The sequence below is a fragment of the Larus michahellis genome, chromosome 1, assembly GCF_964199755.1.
Source record: "Larus michahellis chromosome 1, bLarMic1.1, whole genome shotgun sequence".
Lineage (NCBI taxonomy): Eukaryota > Metazoa > Chordata > Aves > Charadriiformes > Laridae > Larus > Larus michahellis.
In genome coordinates, this window is record NC_133896.1 from 43,883,180 (window position 1) to 43,909,369 (window position 26,190).

Genomic DNA, 26,190 nt, shown 5'->3' on the forward strand with positions numbered 1-26,190 from the left:
ATTATTAAGATAAAGATAATGGAAGTTCAGGAAGTGCCTGAGAGCATTTCTACATCTCCATGTGCTCCTATAAAATCTACCAAGTGTTTGCTTATACACCAGACAGGTTTGTAGAACTAAAAATTGTTTTCTAAACCTCAAATACTGGAAAGTAAACATAAAAAACAAGTGAAGGTGAAGTTCACCAGGGATAAATAAACCTATACCGTATCACTTATTACTTTCAAAGTCCGTTTAGTTTTCTTCCTGTTTAAGTGTCTAATGTGTCACTCCAGGATCAGGGCAGGAGAAAAGAACACTTGAACAAGGTCGCCAAGAAAGCCAGGACCACAACAAAACAAACACAGTTTGCTTTACGTTGTTGTGGAACTAAACTTTTATAGGGATGGATTTTAAACTAGCATGAAACTACAGCCTAGAAGTACCATGTGTCACAACTTGCAAAATAATTCCTGTATCCTGTCTCACATACAGACTTATTACATGACTCCTTTCTGACCCTGATGCCCCTTTTCCCACACTTCTTGCTTATTCTTCCCCCCCCCCCCGGTATCATATTCCCTCTGGACAAAGTTACAGTACAAGGAAAGAGACAGATTATGACTAATTTTATATCGTTAGCAGGTTTAAGGTTGGATGTCTATGAGGTAGAACCAGCTACTTCATTACCAACAATAATTGGTGAAACAACATGCGTGCTTCTGAAAGCTCAGAGGAAATTAAAGTCTCTGAATGTTGGAAATGCATTAGAAGATGAGACGCTCTGAATCTGCTTAACCCTCTGGAGTGCCAACATTGTTTTGGATGAGATGGAACAAGCGGCAGATCCCTGGAGGGCAGTGGGGCTTAAAACCTGGTCATCACCAACCAAGAGGCAACCCGAAGGCAATTCTTAAAAGTAATTCCATCCATCTCACAGTATCTCACATTCATTGCCACTTTGAAACCTAAAGTCCTCAAATCTTCTAAAAGAAAGGCTTCTGTTCCCATTAAAATATGTCCAAGTCAGGGGTTGCAAAACAAACTGAAAAAAAGCCTGAATTGGAGTACTTAAGAGCTCTTTGGCAGAAACTCACCCTTTTCTCCATTTCCAAGAGTGATCTGTCAGCAAATCTTTCCTGTCTCTGAAACACAAAATTAATAAAGGCATTGGTACTTGTTCTTAAACAACACAAAACTGAGGGAAAACAATTCAATTGGACATTTTAGTATTCTGTCTGAAGTATGTCTGCAAAGGCATTTTAAAGTGTGTTCAGGGAAGTAACACTGAAATAAAGAATAAAGAAGAATGAACTGGATTTATCATGCACTTCCTCCGTGACCATCCCTAAGTAGTTTAATCACTACATAGCCTTTGGCAAATAGGAGTAATATAGTATTTCTATCTACAAGCATCACAAAACAAACATCTTTTTAATGTACTTCACGGATATTCACAGGGTACATATGGAAGACACTTAAATAGCTACACAGGTAAGTTGTGGCAAATGTGATCTGAGAACAGGAAACGCTCTTTCTACAGCAATTTAGATGAATTTAACTTTTGTGTACACATTGGTATTACTGTAAGCAGCACTGTTATCTGACAGCAGTTCTCTGTAACTGGAGTGCCTATTTGCTCTTCAGTTCTAAGATAAAGCTATCTAACCAGGCAGGAAGAACTGGCAGGTTATGCCAATCTGCCAGCAGGTTTATGAATTAATCAATCAATCCCAACTGACACTTTGAATATAAGCTTAACACTGTAGAAAGTTTTTACCCCTACCCTGCAAAGAAGTTCCAGATGCACGCTAGCAAGAACCACCACTACTACAGGCAGGAGGCAGTCTCACACACTTTGCTCACAGCTGAAGACCAGAATCTGCACTCTTTTCTCTTTAGAAACAGAGGGGTACTCTTCTTCACTTCCATCTTTGGATAAGAAACAAAGCTGATGCCTAGTAAAGAGCAGCCCATGCCCTGGGGTGCTTCTAGTTTGCTATCTACCTTGTCAACTAAGTACATGCTTTTTCTGTTTTATACAAACCTGAGTGGTCTTCTCCAACTGTAGCTTAAGATCTGTAAGTTCCATGTTGGTATCATGTAACTGTGCTTTCAGTTTTTCATTTTCAGCTAGAATCTGTTCATAAAGCTAAGAGAAAATATTCATTTAAAAAAATACTGAATAATAATTCAGTGAGATAATTCAGCTGAAATATTTCAAAACCATGATTAAGCTGCATGTAAAATGAACAAATACATTAATAGTCTAAGAAGCAAAAATCAGTTACAGATTTTAAAGACAGAATTAGCATGCACTTTAAGGAACTGTTACCAAATATTTCTAGAAACAAGCAACTTTGCATAGAGAGCATGTAACTTAACTTTACACATATTAAAAAAATACTTGCAAAAGCCAGAAGCTGTTTTGTAATGTGTATTTTCCCCCACTGTAGCCGTTGTTCCGCTCGTCCATTCACCTGAGTTCCTTTAAGCCGCATTTGTGATCCAATGTGAGATTATTTCCAGACAACATATGAAAAACAGTAATAAAGTTCTATTTTCACACCAAAACTATTGAATCAGATACCTTCTTAAAATCAGTGCTATCTTCTTTTTCTAGTCTACTGCAGTACGGTTTTCGATCTTCAAGGTAACTCTGTGACCCTGATCGCCCCTGCGCTGAATCGTAACGATCACCTGAAGACATGCTGAGGGATCCCGTATCGTATCTGTAAAAGAAAAGTTCGTATTTTTCTTTGCCTTTGCGTTCAGTGCTGTACCAAACGTTGTGAGTTTGCCGTTACCCAGCTCAAAACAGACAAATGCAATTATGTATTTTAGTTAAGTCACTGTCTTCTACTTTGATGCAAATTTAAGTTTTACACTCCCTCAATACTTCAAGATTGTGTGTGAAAATGTTTTCGAATTGCTCAGCCTGCCAAGTAAGTGCCGGCCTTCTATGCAGAGAAATCTTTTAAATTAAATTAAAATATTTAATTCAAGCAAACATTTACATCTTAAGGGATTTTATATTAGCTTGGATACTTTAATACTTCTTTATTTATAAAGAAAACCTATTTTTAAAAAACATTATTACTTTAATTGAAGGATTTTAAAAGAGTAATCTCTAAAATATCGGCCTAGGTGCATTCTCCAGGTTTTATTAGAGAAACCAAGGAGATTTCAAAATTATTTGTTGTGAATTCCAGTATTTCAACAGAAGCCGTTTATGAAACAAATCTTCAGCAAAGTCTTTATCCTATTAATCACTAAATTACAACCAGCACTAATAAAATTTAGAATAATTTCACACTGCTCACTCTTCACTGATCATGTGCTGTAGTAGTTCTATTTAACAGATTTTCAGCACAGATGGAACACAATAAAATCCAATAATTATTTCTAAAGGTCTAAAACCAAATGAGAACTTTTTTAAAAAAACGATTGATATTTCTGCATTTCCTTTTTAACAAACCTTAAGGAAATCAGATTTTCAGAGCCTGTAGAACTTTTCTTGCGATTCCTTAGAAAATTTTCAGTAGGGTATTCTAAAAGAGGGGCAACAAGAACCTCTTGTCTTCTCTGTAAAAGCTGGCTTCATGCTGAAAAATTTGTTGGGAATGGTACTGTAGCCACTGTTCTAGCCTGCCTTCAGTGCACTACAAATAGAGAGTCCAATAAATTCACCAGATTGGAGTGTCCCACCCACATATGGAAAAAAATATTCAGTACTGTAGCTGTACAACTATATTTCATACAAATGTTAAATATCATTAACGCCTTTTAAAGCTCAACCCAGCTGACTGTTGGGGTTAAGCTGAATTTGTACTTAAGGAACTTAGAATATGTGAACAAAAAGTGTAACAATTTCAAATGAATTTGTTTAAATTGCACATACCTTGACAGGCTATCGCTCTGAGGTGGGAAGAGATAAAAAGAGAGAAAAAGAATAGCTCAAATCAATAATTTAATTAAATAAAATATATAACAATCTGTGAACAAGTATAGCTAAACAGTTATGTTAAATGCATAGGCTATCCAACAGTATGTGTTATCTGAACATTGTCAAGCTTCAATTTTGTTATGTCTGGAACAGAAAAGAAATATGTGCTAGAATGTGCTTGCCAAACTATGATTTACAAGGACATTACACTCTAAAAGTCTGGACTGTCCTAAATATTGGAGTCATTTCAGCAGTCGGTGCATTCTGCGATTTGCCTGCCTGCTATCACGGTCATCAGAAATGTGTTCCCTGAATTCCCAGTTCCTTCTTCCTCTTCTCTACCATTAGCAATAACGTTTTGAAAGGTCAACATAATAATGACTTCAGTTCAAAATAATAATATAAAAATACAAGATCATCGTTTCAACATAACTTGATGGGAAACAAGCTACTATACCAACAACACAAGGAAATACTTATTAAACGTAATTTAAATGACATCATTTCACTTTTTATATTACTTTCATTCATTCCAGGTGAATCCACAGGCATGAAGTTCACTCACTCTACTTGACAAGCGAAATTTAATTAGAAGTGATGATTTAAGAGCAAGGGAGTGCCCCTCTAAGCATTACAGCGGCCATACAAAACTTCTTCCCCTCTGGGTGGTCAATACAGATTCATTGTTTATTCCAATTATAATAATTTGGAGTGAAGGCATTTCAATCAAGTAACTCTACTGATGTATCATCACCTGGACATCCTCCAATGTTATTCACCCAGCAGTGGCTGAAGGTCACTGAAGGAAAAAACCACCCCATAGGTGTTTTTTTGCGGGATGGTATGTTTTTTTGGTTTCCTTTTTTACAAGGAAATCGCATTTTTTCAACTTGTATAGAAGAAAATAGCCACATTCTCCACAACACACTCAATTTCCCCTCTGACACCTTGCAGTGCATATACTACATATAGGATATCAAAAGTACGTGCTGTAGCCTAACCACTCCTAATAAAGCACCATTATTTTCTGTTAAGAGCACAAATAATGCCGAGAACTCAAGAGATTTTGTAGAAAATGTCACACGTTAGGTGGCACACACACCTATACATGGATAGTTTTTAAGCTATTGGCCACAAGAAGATTAACTTCCATCTGAGTCTTATCTTGCATTATCGTATATTTAAGTAAGATCAGTGTGAGATTACAGAATTCCACCATGTAATCAACGACCTACAAAAATCCCTCTTCCACTGCTTCCTTCTCACCTCAACAAAACAGAGAAAGCTTTGTCCGTAAAGACTTTAGGTATTCTCTTTTTACCTTGAAGGAATGCGGTATACAGAAAAATGCTAAGCTGATCCTTTTAACCTTTACCTACAATGCAGGACAGCCACTACAAGAAGTAAACCATTCCCACATTATTTCTTAACAAATAGCAGCTTTCTAAAGGCTGTTTTTCTTTCCTTCTAGTGGACTCCCCATGGTGCCATGGGAATGTGAAACCCTCCCAGATCTCCGTTCCCCTGCTGCACTATAGCTTCCTGAACAGAAAGGCAAGTTATCAAGTAACACGTGCACCATCTTAGGAACAAAATTTTCCAGCTACACGAGGGGACAACAAATGAACAGGTGAGGTAAGAAAGCACTAATTACTAGAGAGGAAAACACAGACGCAGCCCATTCCCGTTCTCCTGGCTGAGGCTGGGAACCTGAGAAGTTGGACAAGGACTCCGTAGTCTTCTGAAAAAAGTGTATCGGCGGTTTCCATTCCCTGAAATTTGTGAAGCCCTGCTCCTGCTGCTCAAGCACCATCCAGCCTCCACACCTCACTGAAAGAGCAGCACATTTCTCAAGCACGTGCCTGTTCTTGTTCCCCTCACTTTTCACCAAACGCGTTTGGGGTATTTTTTTAGCACAGTCTCAGCTGTTTTCTCTCTTCATTTTCCCCTTCAATTTCTGCCAGTTCAGCTTAGTCATCATTTGTGACATTTGACAAAAAAACTGTGAAAAGGTAGAAGCCTGCAAGCTTGAGGAGAAATGATGCCAACAGAGATATTCCTGTGCATCCAAATCCCACGAGATGGACGTTCCTCGTACACTCACAGAACTGAGCAGCCACAGTTACTGGCTACACAAGCAGTAATGAAAAATTAAGAAATATGTAACCTTATCTACACAACCTGAAATAACACATCCTTCTAGCCCTATGCCATCAGTCTGTACAGACCATAAGGGTGCCCCAAAAGAAACTGGGTATTTGAAAATGTATACTAAGCTTCTAGAGAGGCACATTACATTTTAGTGAGCTTTGGATAATTACTGCTAATGGAAATAAATTATCAATGTCAGGTGGAATTTTCTGTACTGTTATAAATCAGTGTTTCTGTAAAACTGCCACAGCAGTGAAACTGAGAAACAAAATTTGAGCACAGCACTTAATCAACACTAATAATGCCAGTTTCTCACGTTTATTCCCACAGAATTAGAAGACCTAATGACATTTATTATCCTAATATTGCTAGCTTTGACGTTTCAGAAGTCACATATCTGACCACTGGCAAAATAAAATTTCAGTCCATTTAATTATAACTAAACCATAGTTGTAGTACTTATTCAAATTCTTATTTCTTTTTTTTTTTTTAAATACATCAGACTGAAAACAGTCTTCACAGAAACACTTTTTTACTTAGAATCTCTCAGTTGTCAAAGTGATCTTCCAGCTTCCTTATTTTTGAACTGCTATCCTACAACTTAGTTCTAAGACTATCCTTCTTGCAGGAACACCAATCTCCTTTAAGTAACCTGACTTTTTTTTTTTTTTTGCGCAAATTGAAGAAATTCTCAGCTTTTTAAAAGCCTGGAAAAAAAAGCCTTAACAGAATTTAAAAAGCCTGAACAAAATTTCATTAGAACAATCTCCAACTGTCAAAGTGCTTAACAAAGTCTGGCTTCGCTTTCATAGCTCTTCTTTATGGACAAATGATCAGTTAAGAAGTCAAAAGACAGTTCTGAAGAACTGAAGAACAAGAAAGCACAAACTGAAATCTTAGAAGACAGCTGTTTCAAAGACCTCTGAGATGAACAAGATAATAATTTTTCTGGTTCCTTAAAGATTTCAGGCTGGAAATTATTTTGTCTAAGGCCCTTTAATTTTCTTCCTAGCATGCACTCATTTGCAAGGCTTGCTCTTGACCTCCTCTCTTTAGTTTAAATTCCTGAGTTACCGCCAAAGCCCTTGGAAGTTTATAGTTACCATCTTCTACCTCTGGCTTGTAGCTTCACCAAGCAAAAAGAACAACAGCAGCACCACATAAGGGAGAAACAGAGAATTTCAGTATTTCCAAAGTTTCTGTCTTCTGAATAGCACTACATCAAATAACCAGCACAACTGAAAAAAACATAAATATTTACTGAATGTTTTTCATTATAATTCTAGTTTATTCATATCTCTAGCTTTTCTCTTCCTAGAACTGAGAAGGATCTATAAGCAAATAATGATGAGTACCTACAACAAAATGTGCAAGATTTGTGTTAAAGTGCAAGTAGATTTAGCAACTGCAAAAAGGAAAGTTCAATTTCTTTAGGCATTTAAAAAGTAAAAATCCCCACACTTCTTGCCATGGATTTGGGAACAAATCGCCTATTAGAATGTTCATGATCTACTCCACTGTTATTTTTCTGAGGTGGCAAAATACTGCATTGTCAAAAGTAATATATTTAGTTCTCAGTTTATCATTGTAAATGCTAAATAGTTGTTTATCAAAGAGAGGAAGTTACTTGAAATCTAAATAATGTTTTAAATCTCTGACAAACTGTTTGTATGCAAAAGAAAAAAAACCTTAATATGAAAACAATGACATTATTATACACAAATTTTAAGATACCTCATAGTTAATAGAATTATAATGATTACGAGACTAGGACATTTTCTGCAATTTTGATACTATACTGGAAATTCCGTACTAAGTTTGGCATAATCTGAAAAGAAAACTTAAAAACACATGGAATATTTATTTTGATATTCAACTCACTTTCTGTTTTCATATTTTCTGCAGCTGATATGACAAAACAACTTAATAAAGCAAAATCAATGTATGTAGCTACGTGACAGTGAACTTGGTTCACACGTTCAATTTATTTCAGAGCTCTCCATGAACTCTAATCTGATATTATATTGATTTATAATGAAACCAAACTACCAGAGTCTTTTGTAGGACATATACAGGCTAAGAGAATGTTTTGACTCCTACGTCAAGCCATGATTAGGCAGCCAATTCTACACTTCACCATCCCACCCCAACACGCCCACCCTTTTAATCATAGATCATATTCATAATTTTGGGCCTGATTTACCACTATTTCTCTCTAGTTTTATACGAGTCTAATTCTATCAGAAGCACCACATGCACTATCAAAATGAATTTTTACAGAATAGAATATGGAATAATTACAGATCTGAAGATAACGATGTGTACTACCGGAAGGAAAGGAAACAGGCTAAGCATTTATGTTAACGGGACACAGAAATAAAAAATAACAGCAAGCCAAAATGGCACAGAGTGAGTCTCCTAACTGAAGTAGTTAAGAAATGTGTGATGGAAACTTTCATAAAAAGGAGAGAAACATCACTTGAGTTTTATTCCTTAGTAATGAACCTGATTCTGTAGTGTGTTACTCCAGGGTTTAGGTCAAAAGAAATACATTCTGCTATACCATTTTAGAGTACAGTTTAAGTCACTACTTCCCTTTTAATCCCTCTTCATCCCACTATCACATACCATTCAGTTTATATGGACTTTTTCCATCAAATCAAGCCTATTATGCTGTTTTCCACTGACTTTTTAATGAAACTAATAATACTGAATTAGGATGTTCAAAAATCCATTTTCTTCAATGGAGAAATAAGGTACATTGTGCTCTTCAACTTCCTATGCTTCATTATGTTAACTTCTCATGTTACGTGTTAATTACATTATTGACACCACTTTTAAAAGGTTTTAATTACTGCACATAAGTCACTGGACATCATTTATCTGAAAATAACAGAACAGATGGAACAAGGATATTTCCAAGGTAGAAACTGAAAGCTCCCTCCATTAACTTGCTGCAACATGTCCCTGACCTATGTGTCAGAAATTTCAGCTACATTTTCTGGATGCTAATTCTACATAATCAGAATGAAAAACATGAGTTTTAGCCATTGTTAATATGTTAAGAATTGTTATTACAGCCTGCAAAGGAAAGGGTACTGAATCATGGCCACAAATGATCAATGAGAAAGCATTCTTAAGAACTCTACCTTACGTACTCTTTTAATTGAATCCAACTGCAACAGAAATTTTATGAACAAAATGCATCTGTTAGAAAGTTAATATACTAATTAACTTTCAAAAAGTACCTGAGTTTCTTTCTTATTTGTTCCTTCTTCTGAATCAGATTGGTGTTCCTGTTCATTTTCATCACTCTGGTGAAAGACACGGGAGAGGAAAAATAATTAAACTCTTCAAAGCTTACTGAGATTTTAAGGCATTCTAGACTTTAAAGATGAGAATCTAAGAGCAGTGAAACTCTACCTAACTAAAATGTACAGAGAATATATGGGTTATATGATGAAAATTCTCAAACAAGTACATGTTTTCCGTACTGAAGGAAGCAGAACTTTGTATTTGGCACAGGAAGATCTTGCTTTTACAAAATTACATACTGGTCCCATGACAAAGAAAAGGGAAAGGGATTTGGCTGAAACATCAACTATAACCCTTCTAACCTGACAGCAGTTCTTTCAGTTTTAAGTATGTGGCTACTCGTAATGTGCCAGATAACGAGTCTCATTCTTACAGCTTTGGTATGCATGCCATAGAAAAGAATTGTTCAATGATTATTTTTTCCTTTGATTACGATTAATTCCTATTAAGTTACGTTTATTACAGTATTTTAGAATTCTTTTTAGCATTCTCAACATAACTTAGACTTAATTTTGATTTTGCTCCTGAAAGCTTCAAAACAGAGCAACAGAGAATACATAGCTTGAACAAGCATCAGTTTTCCCAGAACAATTAGTTATATACTGTATTACTCTAAACTATTCTCTGTTCTCAGAATACACTATACACATTCCATATTGCTACAAGCTAAGGCTATAAATCAGCAGTAGCAGTCGTTACTTACATCTTGAGTCCAAAACGAAACTCCTGTAGATCGTCGTTTTTCTCTTGGTCGCCGCCTTTCCCTTATAGTCTTAGGCTGTGACTTATCTTCTTCCTTTTCTTCCTCTTTTTTGCCCCCTTCTGTTAATAACAACTTTCTTACTCATTGTATGATACAATCTAATTTTCTGAAATAATTCTCAGTCTTTAAAATGCTTACAATTTTTCTTACCTGAAATAAATTTGTTAAAGAGCTTCTTAACCCATACATGGTTTGCTGTAACATACATTCCTCAGAATATAGCTCTAAAATACTATAAACATTGTTCCAATTCTTGAATAGCAACTGCAAAATACTAATTCCATCTCAGCCACCTAAACAGAACATTTCAATCTAACAGTAATACACTACAAATTAGACTTAAAATTCAATTTTCAAAACTGCCGTGTAATAATTCTAAACATCTGTGTCACTAGACATATAAAAGTACAAAATAAGAGGAGATAATTCTTCACTGTTCTTCATCAAACAAGTTTTTTTGCTTACCTCAAGAATTTGATATTAAAAACCCCAAACTTTTAAAAGCCTGTTAAGCCCTCCTTAAGAGTCCCCCCTTTTCATCACAGCCCTCTCCATTTTTGCTCGAAGGAAAAATAAAATGGGATTTCCTAGATTAGATTAATACTGTATTATATATTTCCTTTTTCTTTAAAAGAAATGCAATTGCAATTCAAAACCGACATAATACCTCAGGATTGTGCTTGCTCCCCTATATGTTTACAAGTAATTTGTACCAAAAAAACTATTAAACAAACCTGCCCAAACTGAAACTATTTACTTATTTTATCATGCAGCCTATTCAGTCTGCTGTTCTTTTATTAAAGGAAGAAACCACAGATTTGAGATCAGATAGAAGCACCACTAAGAACTTTACCGTCACTCGTCTTCAGAGGTAAATAAACATTTTAGTGTGACACAAGAATTAAACAGAAAAGAAAGAAATACAAATATTCAAGGTGAACATGTAACTTTCCTTTAAATAAATGATGATTTTACCTCTGGGCTTTCAGATGGTAATGTATTTCTCCTCCTAAAGTCATAACTTGAAAAAAACCCTGCTGTACCTAATATTTACCCATGAAAATCTCTTCCATAGAACAGTCTAGAAAGAGTTTCCTAGAGCAAGCATGCGTTATTGAAGAACCTTAATCCAAATTTCATTTCATGTTAGGACAGAGGGAAAAAAATCAGAAAGCGTATCCCTGAAGCTTAGCCCTAATAACTTCCTCAGAAAATCCCAGTCTAGGGAACATGGCAATACTGCTATATAGTAAATGGAGATTTGATCAATGGATCATTTAATCTGATCTTCTGTATAAGAAAATTATCAATTTTAATCAGTAATCCTATTCAAGTTACCGATCAATAACTGGAATTAAAGTATTTCTCCCAAGTCAACAGCGGCATGCCTCCAAGAGAGAACAGGAGATCACGCTGGATGTCACCAGCCTCCTCCTTTGACAGGCAACTGATCAGGCACAACATCTCTGAGAATTATAGCAGGTGATTCACATTTGAAATGAGGGCAAAACCCCTGTGACATCAGAGAAAAGCTTTTTTCTGACCTCTGAATCACACATCTGATCCTCGTCTTAAGATGACATAAACCAATCAAGTATCTAGAAGTATGGTTCCATTAACTATTCTGAACTACCACTGCAAATATCCCCTTCCCTTTGTTATCAACTGCTCCGGAAACCCTGAGAGCTCCTTAAAGCATGCTTCCAGTCCTTTGATGTGGAAAGACTGAAACAAACCCTATTATTTAGCAATTATTTAATCAAGTAAAATTCCTGCTCAATACCTGCAAGTATTTAAACTCTGAAATGTGGTATTTTGTTATTGTTGCTGTGTTAAAGCAGAAATTAAAGCACTACGTGGATACTGAAGACAGTGTATTTGACGTCTCTGTGACCCACCAACGGAAAACACAAATTCACATACTAAACGGCTGCAAAACACCAAGTACAGAAAATCTTTTTTTCTCTCTATATGCAAGTTTTGGAATTTGTTACAAGAGACGAGAGTTAAGATACACCTCCCGTGGTCTTACCTACCACATCCCATTTTGAACTATCTTTAGAAATATAATCAGCCCTTTGTCAATTAAAACAACAAAAAAAAACCCTTCACAAACAGTACTCCTACCTCTCTCACTTTCCTTTGTTCCACTCCGAGAATAGGCAGAAGTTATACCTATAAGGCTGTTTGGTCTGTTTAGTTGACTTGAAGTTGAAAGAGAGCTAGTGGAGGTGGAGAGCGAAGAGGTGGACGATGAAGTAGTTGAAGTTGAAGTTGGTCTATAGCGATGATATGGCTATTCAGCAGAAAAATGTAAAAATTAATTTACCAAGATTAAAAAAATATAAACCACAGGATTGAAAACATTTAAATAAATAAATAAATCCTATAGAAGTACCAAAATTATAATATTATAATTGGAGTTAAGATTCATATAATTTCTCTACCTAAAGAGACCCATCATGAAAATACCTCTTCAACAGTTCGGGAATATCTTTGTCTATAATCATCATCTTTAGTTTCAGATTCTTTCTTTTCTTCCTGTTTTTCTTTGTCTTGCTTTTCTTTCTCTTCTTTTTCTTTTTCTTCATTTTCCTGTTCTCTGGTTCGCGTTGGACGACTTCTTCCTATAGTTTTTTCAGCTTCTTGAAGATCTGTCAGTGTTACGCCCTGTGAAAACAGAAGTCAGCAAACAACATTTCAATATATAACTTGTATTCATGTGGATGATCATATGATATAAATACATATCTTAAAGACAAAATTCAGCTTAAGAAAATTATTTCTATCTATTAAGAAATAAATTTTACTGATCTATTCTACCTATAAGCTTTTCTCTCAAATCTTGGAACCAAACATCCCTCTTTGATTAGTGGCAAGTGTTTGCTGTAATGTGAACTACCACAGATTCTCCAGCAACGCAATTTTTAGTTAAACATACAGATCACATAGAAAATCATATAGAAATCATTTAAGAACCCACTAGATCCTTCCAGTATCATTGTAAGCATACTAAATATTTTTGAAAGAAAGGACTTCCTTAGTACTCTTCTGCGTCCACAGAAACTAGGCTGAATGTATTTTTTTTATGACATGGATCTTATTAGCTATCCATACGTTGGTCAGCTCAATCACATTATCTTCAGTAGTCCATGCACTGAAAAAAGACTTAGAAATGGAAGCAAATACAGTATGCTATGCCTACATTAAGTCTTCAGCCAGAAGCATATAGCTGTTAGTTCTTGAAGAATTTAAATTCTTAAACATCTACATAACATCAGGCACAATTACTCGAATAAGCCATTTGACCAGAATCAAGAACCTCCTTTCACTGGATGAGTCTCTGCTTTCAAATTTGTATTAAGTCACTCTTCAGTGATTAGAAAAAGCAACTTTCAGCACACAATGAAGGGTCCTAAAGCTTTCAGGGGAAAAAGGGGAAAAAAGAGGCTTTATTACATCTGGTGCAAGTTCTTTTATATCAGGAAGACCCACCAGTTTTGGAGGTTTACTGGGAAATTAAAACTTCACTGTACTCAGGGAGCTACATGGGTATATTACCATAAATGTAGAAGCTTTAATAAAACTGTACCTGCGTAGATCTTCTAGACTGTCTTGCTTGCCTGGATCTAGCTTTTCTTTGGGACTCTGACTCTTCATCCCGTACTGGAGTGAGGTATGATCTAAAGAGTTAATCACAAGCAAAATTAGCAAATGATAATTTTTGTACAAATATATTAAATGGTCAAAAAAAACCCCAAACACAGTATGACTGAAAACCAAAGCAACTGGAAGAAAATCCATAACAATCCATATAAGATGGATTACATTTTAGACGTTTCATCTCTACCATATTAATCTATTCATTAAGATAGCAGCCTTAGAATTCAATTAAAATATACAGTGTTTTCCTGCTTACTTCAGATTTCTTTTTACCATTTTCTCTAAATATAACCTAGCTTTTTTGGTATTTCACTAGCCTACCAACTTAGGGGTAGAAGACCTCAAGAGATACAGCCAGTTACACGTGTGTACACAAAATACGTATCTCTGTGTGTGTATGAACTTTCAACATAACCTGTAGACTTTTAGAAAAAGCTAAATGTACTGCTAATGCAGAAAATTTAATTATACCATCTACTGCACCAGAGATTAAAAACCTCTGCGGAGGTGGTTACCATATTTTCGCATGAATCATCCATGCTTTGAGTAACCCAACTCCCTTTGAAAAAACTGTGCTTAAAAATAAATCTTCATGAAACCCACAAAAAACCTGCAGAGTAAGCAGGTAATTGTAATCAAAGCCAAAAGGCTACTAGAGTAGACATACAAGGTCTGGACTCTTTAAAGAAATTCTCCAATCTGTGTAACTGAGATAAAAAAGAAGAGATACATATATACGCATAAATGTATATATTTGTATGTATGTAGCATGTATATATATGTATGTAGGTATGTAAAACCATCAATAAAGAACTTAAAAGTTTTGAATACATTTGTTGATTTTCTATTCTAGAATATTCTGGGAATGCTGCTACAATTTAACATTTTTTAAAAATCCTTAGGTTAGCTAAAAATTAGAAAATTTGAAAAAGCAAAATCAGAAGGTTGCTAAAAGGTTGCTTAAAACACGAAACCTCTCTGAGGTTCTTTAGATCATAAAATTAGCTACATTAAAAATAGCAGATTCAGATTCTGCAATGTTTTCTGATTGTTTATATTTTGAAATGTCATTAGTTAAGAATAATTGGCTAATGATTCAATAATTGGCTAGTGATGATGTTTCAAAAGCCATCGCCTATTAACAATTAAATCATTTATCTATGGAAAGAGCAGTTCTTTGGTCACCTAATTATATATTTGTTAGCACATACTAAAACCAGTTCTAAAACAACTCTAAGTTTTAAAAATAAACTCCATTGACACAGACCTATGGATTACTACCCATGTTCTATCTCTATTAAACGAATTACTCCTAGAACGCAGGAAAATATTTATAACTAGCTGCTATACTTACAAATGTAAAAACATTGCCTATTTTATGGAACATCTGAAAAAAATCCCACTATATTTATTTGATTTCCCTATCTCGTTCTCTTGCAAACAGCATTTTTGATACTTTCCATTTTCCTAGAACCCTAGGCCCCATCTGTATCAGGAGAAGGGTACTTTTTAGCTGCTTTAACTAACACAATCTGAAATACCACCTACCTAGGAGGTCTTGATTGCAGACCAGGTGTAATCTTTAGGGTTTGAAAATTGCTACAAATTACTCCATATAATTTGTTCTTTAGTAACCAGTGTATGCAATCCTACCCTCCAATAAATATGAAATACTTTAAACCTCACCGAGGGAAAATGAAAACTCCCAACTCGCCAGAAGCACGCTACAGCTGCTCTCAGAGCGGAAAGTGCCCTTTTCCCTGGCACCCCTTGTGTATGCCACGCAGGTCACCTATGCGCTATTATTCATGATACAAAGATTTAAAGATTCACGTTTGTCATTCTCTTCCCTGTTTCTCTAAACCAACCCTAAAAATTCGATAAAGAATATAGCTTCTTCAGCTATTCCAAAAGGATGCACCATTACATGCTTTGTTACTAAAAGTAGTTTATAATGTCCTTACTTTTCAAATATTCTTTGAAATACTATTTCGAACATACTTTCTAAATACACACTTTCAGTCTATAAATATGGATTAACCAACTTCATTTCTTAAGAAAATATTTAGCATATATTTCTTATACAGACAAATTTTTCATGTGCATATAAACATACATAGCTACACACACATGCACATATATATGTATCTGTATATATAGATAGATATGCATGTGCTGATATTTAGAGTGCTACCTTCTCACATGCATGCACTAATTATTCCAGTTTTGCTCAATTCTAAGATTTAATGGATAGTTTAATAAGCCATCAATAATACATCTGCAACACTATATTACACAATCGGCCCAAAGTCAGATAAAAACAAGGAATTTCAGGCCAATTGCAGGTATCTAAAATGTATGTAGTATATGCGCATTAGTATACACACACTAGTAAGAGCAAACGAGACAGCAAAAGCCTTAATTCTAAATTTCCTTGCTTTTCTAGCTCATGTGACACTGAAACAGCATTTGCATTTTAAAATTTGAACTACTTTAGAAAAAAAAGATGCGTTTTGTTGGTTTTGCTTTTCCTTTCTTGGATTCAGCCAAATTTTGCTATGGAAAATGCAGGTCCCAACTACGGTTGTTATTGAAATGGGTTGTAAGCACATGTGGGCACCTCCTGAATCATGGTGGGGAAGAAAAAAAAAAAATCCCCATTTCACAGAAGTTATTTCATCTCAGTTTTGGGTACAAAAGGAAGACTACGGAAAACAGACTATCCTAAATAGGCCTAAAGCTATGAGGAATCTTTAAATATTGCTGCCTTAGAATCCAGTTCTTCTGCAAGAACAAACATCTTCATTATCTCTGTGAACATAGAGAGATACGCGCATCTGGCACCGATACAGGAGCTACAGTTCAAAACTCCTACGGGAGCAACACAGAAATCTGAATTTGCATTTCAGCAGAAGGGTTAAAGGATAAACATTTATAAATATCCAGAAGAAGAAGAACCCAGGGAAAGCTAACACGAATTAGCAACCTTATGAAATCTTACTTTTGCTTCCATAAATAGTAGGTAACAACTCTATGGAAACGTAACTATGCACCTTAACTATGCATCTAAACTCATCCACCATGTAACTATAACAGAAAAAGCACTGTATTCTTAAGATTTACATCAGATTCTTACTAATCCTTCACACTGAATAATACTCTTAAAGCATTGCATTTATAACTGTGTATTACGTTTCAAATAGAAGAGACCCTAAACGATGCAATGAAATAAACAGAATGTGTTGGGTTCAATACTCTCTCCTCAGGAGTGCCAGGCACCAAAATGACTGAACAAATGCTCCGCTGTAACTTATTAGCATACTGCCAGTGGCACAGTAGCACCATCAGCAGCAATGCACCTGTAGTAAGTAATTAATTACTGATTTTCTTATTTTCAATTCAGCATTTTTGCAGTTTCATTATGGGTATTTTTAAGAGGACTCCATTTAATCTATTAACGGAAACAGCAATATGAAAATACTGCATACCAAATGAGAACCCAAGGCCAGTCAAAAATATAGAATATCGAAGTTTAAGTTTCATGAATGATCTCTACTGGTATTAAGCTCTTACACAAATCGAGGCATATTGCTAGTTGTTTCAATACACAGGAAGCAAAACCACTGCTTTACATACTGCAATATCCAAATTTGGGGTAACCAACACATTCCTTTAAATAAGAAAAAAACAAAAACCTTTTTGTATAAGAGCGACATTACTCTTAGGACCTTTACACACCTCCGTCTCTCCCTGACCTCTGACGTTGAGGACACAGTGCCAGAAGTAGCTGTAGTCATGGCTGTGGTAGTGGCTGTGGCATTTACAACAGATGGTGCAACAGGAACGGTCACTGCTGTAGGAACACTGTCCTTTTCTTTCTCAGTACTATCCTCAGCCCACAAACGATTTGAGGTACTACAGCATAACAAGCAGCAACACAAAAAAAGAGAAAAGGAAACAGCTAAACAATGAAAGCACTTTACTAAACAACTAATAACATGTAAATTGAGGGATGGATTTTTTTTTAAAAGCAAACTGAGAAATGTCTCTACTATGAAAGCTCAACTTGAGCTATTAAATTGAATAAATTAAGAATGGAACAGTTCACAATAATTGAACTCTTCACCCTTCCACATTCTTTTATGCCAACATGGCTGTCACTTTACAGGAGAAAGCCATTCACAATTTTCGAGCCAAATTGTATAAAATTAAAACAAATTTAACAGGAAAGTGAAAAAATCCAGAGCCCCAGGATCTACTAAACAAGAACGCATGCACATACATAAGCACACAATAGACCTGACAAAAAAAAGAAAAAAGCAGTGTGCTGGTGCCATTACCTGCTTTGTACACCTGCTGAAGTAGAACCCGTTGTACTCTTTGTAGTAGTGTTTGCGCTGGCAGGCAGTGTTTTCTGAAGACCAGCAGAAGAGGTAACTGTTGATGCAGTACTTGGAACATTAGAACTAATCAAATCATCTTGTCTTCTACCAAAGGAGCCACTGAAGGAGAGACGTGTACAATGAATGCATTGTGTTACTTATCTTTGCTCCTTAAAATATTACAAAGCTGTGAATGATCCATTAAATTCCTGCCGGTGTATTCTGTGTCTCAGTTGAGTCTCAGAAACTACTGGGGTAAAAGAAGCATTTTCAAAAGCCATTTTCTTCACTATTTCTTTGACTAAATCTTTTAATTTATGACTTCAGAGGGCAGCAGAAGTGTCCCTTAGTCCTCACCATTTCTCCACAAGAGGAGGAGCTAAAGAATGGAATCTCACTGGTTTGTGTATGACTGTCTTGATCGCATCTACTGCGATCAAGATACTACTATTCATAAAGGACCCCTAATGTCCCAGTTTTAAACTGCTGTTTCACCCACACCGAATACCTCAGAAAACGCAGAATTTTACTCCACAGCTTGTCAGAAAAGAAAATGTCTTCAATATTACTCCTCTTATAATTTTCAACCAATTAAATGCATTGCCTTTTCTTTTTCTTTTTTTGAACTTTAATCATTCCCAGAAAGATTAACCTCCCACTCATGCTTTTCCCTTGCTCTTCAAGTTGTAAAGAAGATCCAGTGGTTTCCACATTTTTTTCATTGGTTCTGGATGAACAAATTTTGCATTACCAAATCGGGATGTTTGTCCATGACTAAACCTCAGAACCCACAGTTAAGAGAGACAGAACATCATATTCCTAACTGCAAAAAATTTAAGGAAAGATGCTTCTTTGTCATTCTGCAATTGATCATTTTTTCTATTACTATCAATTCTAAAATGATAAAGAAAAAAATAATTGTACAAGAACAACTAAGGCAATACACTGTTAAAGCACCACATGCAATTTAAAATGTATTTAAAATGTAGATTTATTATGCTGTACGAAACAGCCTGACATGTCACTGACAACATCAATGTCAAGACAAAAAAAAAAAAGTTAAATACCCGTCACCACGTATCATCAGCAGCACATATCAATATGCAGCTTAGCTACCTGAATGACAACTTCTCCTTTTGATCTATTCATTTTAGATAGTTAATGCTCCACTAATTCCAATGAAGAACTTTACTCTAATAGCCATACTGAAACTATACAACGGAGTAAAGTTAATCATGTATATATTTGCAGGATATGATTCCTTCTGAGAAAATCCTGCAAGATAGGAACCACACATACCTGAAAGTTATTTTCATATTAACCATCATTTACTTCGCATTCAAGTGAGTTTTACGTATGCTTTCTATGATGCTCATACTCAAGGCAGGTGTGGCTATAATCTACCATTATTATGGAGAGTAGCCCAAGACCTCCGATACTGTCACGCAAAATCAAAATTCGACAGAGACAACATTTTTCCCCTTTTCAGATATCAAGCAAAATTATCTCTACTACAACATTTAAAATAGTTGTCTTTGGCTACTGAGCTATTCCAGAAAGAGTCAAACAAACCTCAAACTGAAATAAACAATGGAAAAAGGAAGCATATAATTTTAATTATATAGCAGTTGCTGCAACACTCAAAGCTAGTTAAAATGATGTAGCTTTAAAATCAGCATAAGCATTGCATCAGCATAAGTACATACTTTGCAAATACTCTGAACATTTTAACACGTCACCATTCAATTTTAAACTGTCCTTACAAAGTGATTCAGTAGATAATTTTTCTTTTAATTTGTAAGCTTATTTTGATAAAAAAATACAAGAGAAAATCCCACACCTTCTTTGATAACTTGTGTTTAATGATGTAGGACCTTCATTCAAACTGTTTTTCTTGACATCTTCCTCCCATTTTCTCCTGGTGTAAGAACTGCCGCCACGTATTGAGCTAGCAGACGAGTCCCTGTGAAAAAGCCGTTATTTATCAAACTCATATTAAAGAAGGTTGTTCTTGATGCGAGCTGAAAAGAAGCTTCAAATTAAAGATTAAAACCCTGGATAACACACTTAAACATAACCACTTGGAACAGGAATAAAATAACCTTTATGGACAATCATTTTCAAGCTTCCGTGGAAAAATACTACATTCATACTAACACTGTTAGAAATGTAATAGAAAAGTAGCATCAAAAGAAAAACTGCTAAAAAGGATTTAATGAACATGAAATCAACCATCAGCTTCTATCTGTGACCATTGCTGGCTGTGTTTTTCTCATACAAGGAAGAAAAGGCTTTTCTGTTTGCTCCTGAGATTACCCAGTGTAGCAAAGGGAAAAGTACTTGGGTTTTCTAGAAATTGATTTCATGGGTTTTTTCATTCTTGGATGTTATAAGAAGTTCAAAAGCTGCCTAGGCCTTTAGAACTCACAATACTGTAGACTAGTGTAAACAGGTCTGCAGTAGCCATTCCTGAGTGGCCTGTCACGTATCACTAGCTGACATTACTTTAGTTGTAAGGAATTTCCAGCCTGTTGTTGCAGTTTATAGCAGCAAGAAATAACCCTGCAAGAATCTACCTAGAAAAACTACCCTGAAAACTGATACTGAGACGCAAAAAACTGAATTTCTAATAAAAATCTCACCTCAAGATTTTAAGTAAAGTTCAGATAGAAGGAAGAAAAAAAAGGTCTTTCACAAAACTACATAAAAGGCAACCAGGTGTGTGAGGGAAAATAAAATTTTGCAAAGATGTATTTTATGTCCAGATACCTTTAGCCTTCAGAATGCTCCTCTTTTTACACAACAATGTATGCTAGCACTTCTGCGGTCAGAAACAACTTTAGAAAAGGACCAAACACAAGCCACTGCAGCGTTATCTCTTCCCACCAAACTGAAACCCAAATTCTCAGGTATCATCTACCACAGAAAGGTCCTGGTGCGTGACAGTTTTTTTTCTAATTACTGAAGGTTTCACTTTGCTAGATGTTTTGCTGTAGCATTGGCTACTTGACTGAGGATGCCTGAAATTTGTTAATCTAAAAGTTCAGCTGAGATTCATCTTGAAGTCCTTTCCATTACTCACAGTACGACGTTAGCTGGATTACACCACGACATCGGTAAGCTAGACAAGCAGGTGTTCAGACAGGTAGAACAAGAACCCAGCATTAAACCAATCAACAAGGACAGAGATCTGGGACAAAGGCAGAAACCGTAGTAATTTATTAAGGTACCCGTAGGGCAGATGGTTAAATTTGACATGCAAAGAAGGGCAGACTAAATGTCAAAAATCTCTTACGGCTTTAATTAAGTAACCTGGGTTGACTGCCACATCATACACTAGGCAAAGTATTGGTGCCTAAATAGGCTGGCCTAAAAGCAGGAACACAGAAAGTTCTCAGGTCAATACTTTGGTCAGCACTGGGACTAACGGTTCTGATGACCCCAGTTCACCCAATGCATATGAGGAAAAATACGCTATTGCTGATACCCTCTTTTGGAACTGTCTGTGAATAAGCCATAATGCTTAAGATCGGCATGTGAAGGACACAAATGAGCCCCAACACTGAAGCAAAACTTAATCCCTTTGTTACAAGTAGTAACAGCTTCTAAGACAAAAAATTGCAATGAAATATTTATCCTAATCTTGAGGTATCATCTAGTTAGGATACTTTTGGAGTACAAGAGTTTTTGAGAAGATCTGAAAAGAATAAAAATTGAAATAATAATAATCTCTTAGAAACAAACCAAAACTCAGCCTCAAAAATAAGCCCAGCCTCAAAGAATACAGTACTCCAGAAAATAAGCACAAACAGAAACTCCAAACTGCTCTGTTACAGAACTACAGATTAAAAAAAATCTGGCCAAGTAACATGAGAGATGCTAACAAACTAAGCTGAACTTTAGGGGAGCCTGGGAGCTGGAATATCCCTGTTTCAAAACAGAATTTGTCACACGGAGACTAAACTTAGGCAATAGTATTCTGCAAGCATAAGAAAAGCCAGTATTTCTCTTGTGCTTGTGCTGAAATGAACCATTCTCAAGAGTAACAACAAAGAAGTTCCTCTTCAGAGATTTATCAGTCTTACAGTGATTACAATAGCACATTTTGAGCAATGAGAGGATTTTCAGTTCAGGTCATCCAATATCCACCTACCTAGATATGATCCAACAGAAACAAGATATTACAGAGACTTCTAAGTTTTGTACTATGCATTCTATATTAAGTCAAAAAAATGTCCACGTACCACGTAGAACCTCAATAAAGGAGAGAAGTGAAAAATGGGAAGGTTCTAACAACGTAAATATGCCATGAAAGTACCCCAAATCCTAAGAGATAACAAGCCTATGCACCTAAACTTTTTGTTTCTTTTATACTGAAAGCTATGGAGGAAATACCAGCAAAGAAAGTGAAAATCTCCAAAAGAAGAAGAAAGGTCAACATGTAAAGAAGAAAAATAGAAGAACTGCTTTTGTAACTTAACTATGATTTTTGTAAGTCATTGCTGCTCCACGGCAAGGTTTTAAGCAAAGACTGTAAGAAAGGCAGCATTTTATTATTATCAAACAACAATAACAAGTTATTATCAAATAAACGATTATCAAATAAATTATTATCAACTAATGAAGCCCAGTAGCAGCACCCGATGGCTCAAGACAAAGCAGTAAAATGCTTTTAGCACCATTCAGTAGCTTAAAGTTTATGACTTCATATTTTGGATTTTATTTATTTTCTCCCCCGAGAAGACAACACTCATTGCCCAGACCTGCTCATGTCATATAATAATTTGGATCTTAAAAAGGGTCATTATAATTTACAAGATTAAAAACCTTTAGGAATTGGATTAGCATAATCTATAGAGCAGGATAATACTATAAATTAGCATTATCTTAAAATCTTTAAGTTTGTCAGCCACTCTAAAATCATGTAATTTTGTATTTAACAAAAATAGTCACCTGTTTTCTTTTTCATCAATGTCAGAGGTACTGGCCAGTCGTCTTGGTATTGTAGGTGCAACGTATGCAAGTCGAGTTCCTTTTCCATCTTTCTCCTGAAAGACATGTATTTTTTATTAAGTGTTATTATTATTGATTATACTGCTATTGGCTGGAAAATCATCATTACAACAACTTCAGCTGTATGTAGTATTGTGACCTGATTATACAAATGATTTTCAAGATTTAGTTAAATAACATAAGGACTACAATAGGAAAAGGAAACTGTTTGTTTTCGTTCTAGTAATGCAAATGGCTTGATTTCTTTTTTCTCTTCTTCGCTGCAGTACAATTCCAACACTGATTACAGAAAGCAACTGTTTTAGTATTATGGTATGGTATGGTATGGTATGGTATGGTATTATTCCTAATCCTGAAAACATTTAAACACTTGTATTTGAAAGAGAACCATGAGTTCAGTGCTGTTCAGTTACCTGTTCCAAATTAGTCCTTCACTTGGTTCGCTGTACTCATGTTTAACTATAGAACTAAATTTTTGTCAATAAAAAATGACTATGGAGTACAGAAAGAGACTCTTTTTCAGTAAGATTCTTTCAACATCACTCTCAAAGTGATGCCAAAACTATCAAATCTCTTATCTCCCTTAAGTGTAAAAACTACTACTAGCAACACAAGTCCCACGAAGGGAAAAGCCCCAGACCTATGTACCGACTCACCAGACAATGAAGGTACATACCACACTTTTATAAAGACTATGCAGAAGCTGCACAATTTAACTTTTCAGAATTTTGGTAAAGAACAGATGTGTCGCGCAGTCAATAGAGAACGTCTTCTACAATACATCACAAACTTCTATACTAAGTAAGGTAGACCAGTTCCTCAAAATGTTGTTTCACACTGAAAACAATTACCTTTTCTTTGTTGTCCAATGAAGAGGAAAGTCTAGGACTTGAAGCAGAACGCATAACACCTGTAGAGTCCTTTTCTTTCTGAGCTTCTTTGGAAGCAGTAATCTCTGCAAGTGCACCATAACTACCAGTTTTTCTAAGACCTAACCTCCATGAAGCAGGAGATTCATCCTTCCTCTCTTCTTCTTTGGGAGAAACCTTGGTTGTAGACGTTGGAAACTATAAAACACATGTAAATGAATTTACATTAATAATTTACATTACCCGTGGTAATTCATGCTCCTTGCGGATATCTGAGAACACAACTGCTTTTATTTTAATAATCACAGAAGTGTTGAATTCATAGGGAAGTTGTGGTGAGAGACAACCTACACACTCTTCTCTTAAATTAGTTAATGAGATAAGAAATGTAAGACTGGTCAAGGTATACTACTCCTCTAAAAGTTAGCTTGGAAGAACTCACGCTTTGTAATACACACTGTGATCATGAGATGCAAACTTAGAAACATGCAAATCCAGTATCAACATTTTGATTAAATATGTTATTTTGCAACCTGTACACAAACCTGTGCACACCAGAACCTCACCATAGATTTTTCACCCTTATTGGGCACAAGAACAATGCCAGTCTTGCGCAAGCCCTGCCTCCATGATGCAGGATCTACTGACTCCACGACAGGCATGATAGGAGGAATGAAATCATACTAAAGCCAATTAAGACAAGACAAAGATGAAGATTGAAAGAATGGAAAACAGAAACAAAAGGTTGTTTTAAAACAACATAGTTTGTTCCTATGTTTATGTTATGTAGCTCTTCATTACAGCACAAAATACCAAAAAGCAGTAAGAGACTTAAAACCTTAGTAACAGATCCTTATTAAACACAACACAGTATGTTTAGCTAATTCAGAGACAGAATTACATAGAAGAGGACAGCAAAGCCTGTTGACCTAGCAAGGTCCATGGCCTAAATCCTCATATGGCTGAGAATACTGGAAGATCCACACTAATGTACTTCTTATCTTCTTACCTTATTTCATTCATATCCCTTAATCACACACATCCCATGCTAGCTTAGCTATGAAACCCTCCACTTTGGGAGCCTCACTCCCAAACTCACCTCACTTCAGTACCCTCAAACAGAAAGCAGCATTACTGAATGCCGTATGGATTGAAGAAAACCCAAATTCAAGCTTAGTACATACACTGCATCTGCACCACTTCTGAGCAATGTACGGTTTGGCCATCTATGGTGTAAAAGCGCAATAGTAGCTGCAGTAGCACAGATGGTGCAAACCTGAAAAGGTGCAAGAGCAGGTGCAAGGTCACACGTACGGTGCTGTTTTACCTTCATTAATAAAAACCGTTTAAAGCCTTTTTGTTTATTGATATGAGCTGCAACTGCTTTTCTAGATCCTATGTATGTGCTATGTTACAAGATGATCAGTCTTGATATAAATGTACATTTATTTTGTAGCTACAGAAGGCCTTGAATTTTTCACATATAGTATTAGAACAATAACTACAGTTGACTTTTAACCTGCACCTTTTACCTTTAAGACCAAAAGATAAGCCATTAATTACTGGATGATAAAATTAGAATAAACTAAATGCCAGTGTATTAATGATTTATAAAAGGATATAGTTCAGCTTAAAATCATACTTATTTCTTCTTCTTACAAAAAAGTTCCTCCCCCCCCCTCCCGTTTCATTATTTAATCACCTACCAAAAAAAAAAGTCAGTTTGATAATTCAACTCTGGAATATCAAGCCACACGCCAGCTAGCAACAACTTGGTAACGTCCTATTGCTGAAAGTCATATAGCTTAGAAGGCTTTTGCATAATATGAAATAAAATGATTGGAAGAGACAAGCTAGGAAACTTTTGACTTCAAGATGAAGTTCAGACAATTACAAGAAAACTGAAGTGTTGTAAGTGTTAGATATCATAGAATTTCCAGCGTGCAAAAAGAATTACGTGGAGTAAAAAAACTGGATGGAGAGCACATCAGTTAAACTGCCCAACTGTCACAAATGCTTGTAGTACTAAAGTGATTTCAAAAAATAAACTCTATAAAGTAGGCCTATTTCCTTGCAATAAAATTCACACAATATATTTGAATTCATTCC

The 26,190-nt window shown here is 35.6% G+C and overlaps 1 protein-coding gene across 8 annotated transcripts in view; it reads right to left on the bottom strand.

The window, feature by feature from the left end:
• Positions 1 to 26,190, bottom strand: part of PPP1R12A (protein phosphatase 1 regulatory subunit 12A) — a 123,606-nt gene that overhangs the window by 11,962 nt on the left and 85,454 nt on the right. For 2 of the 8 annotated variants that reach the window (XM_074573995.1, XM_074573986.1), the window contains exons 10-24: positions 24,648 to 24,764; positions 24,064 to 24,279; positions 23,153 to 23,247; positions 20,040 to 20,162; positions 18,158 to 18,319; positions 17,556 to 17,732; positions 13,747 to 13,837; positions 12,627 to 12,824; positions 12,282 to 12,450; positions 10,095 to 10,213; positions 9,325 to 9,390; positions 3,881 to 3,897; positions 2,570 to 2,711; positions 2,027 to 2,131; positions 1,077 to 1,124 (exon numbers count right to left, since the gene is read on the bottom strand). In XM_074573995.1, the coding sequence (XP_074430096.1) occupies positions 1,077 to 1,124; positions 2,027 to 2,131; positions 2,570 to 2,711; positions 3,881 to 3,897; positions 9,325 to 9,390; positions 10,095 to 10,213; positions 12,282 to 12,450; positions 12,627 to 12,824; positions 13,747 to 13,837; positions 17,556 to 17,732; positions 18,158 to 18,319; positions 20,040 to 20,162; positions 23,153 to 23,247; positions 24,064 to 24,279; positions 24,648 to 24,764 (1,845 nt within the window). The remainder of the gene's footprint in view (positions 1 to 1,076; positions 1,125 to 2,026; positions 2,132 to 2,569; positions 2,712 to 3,880; positions 3,898 to 9,324; positions 9,391 to 10,094; positions 10,214 to 12,281; positions 12,451 to 12,626; positions 12,825 to 13,746; positions 13,838 to 17,555; positions 17,733 to 18,157; positions 18,320 to 20,039; positions 20,163 to 23,152; positions 23,248 to 24,063; positions 24,280 to 24,647; positions 24,765 to 26,190) is intronic. The other 6 variants (XM_074574013.1, XM_074574004.1, XM_074574029.1 and 3 more) reach the window with 3 other exon arrangements.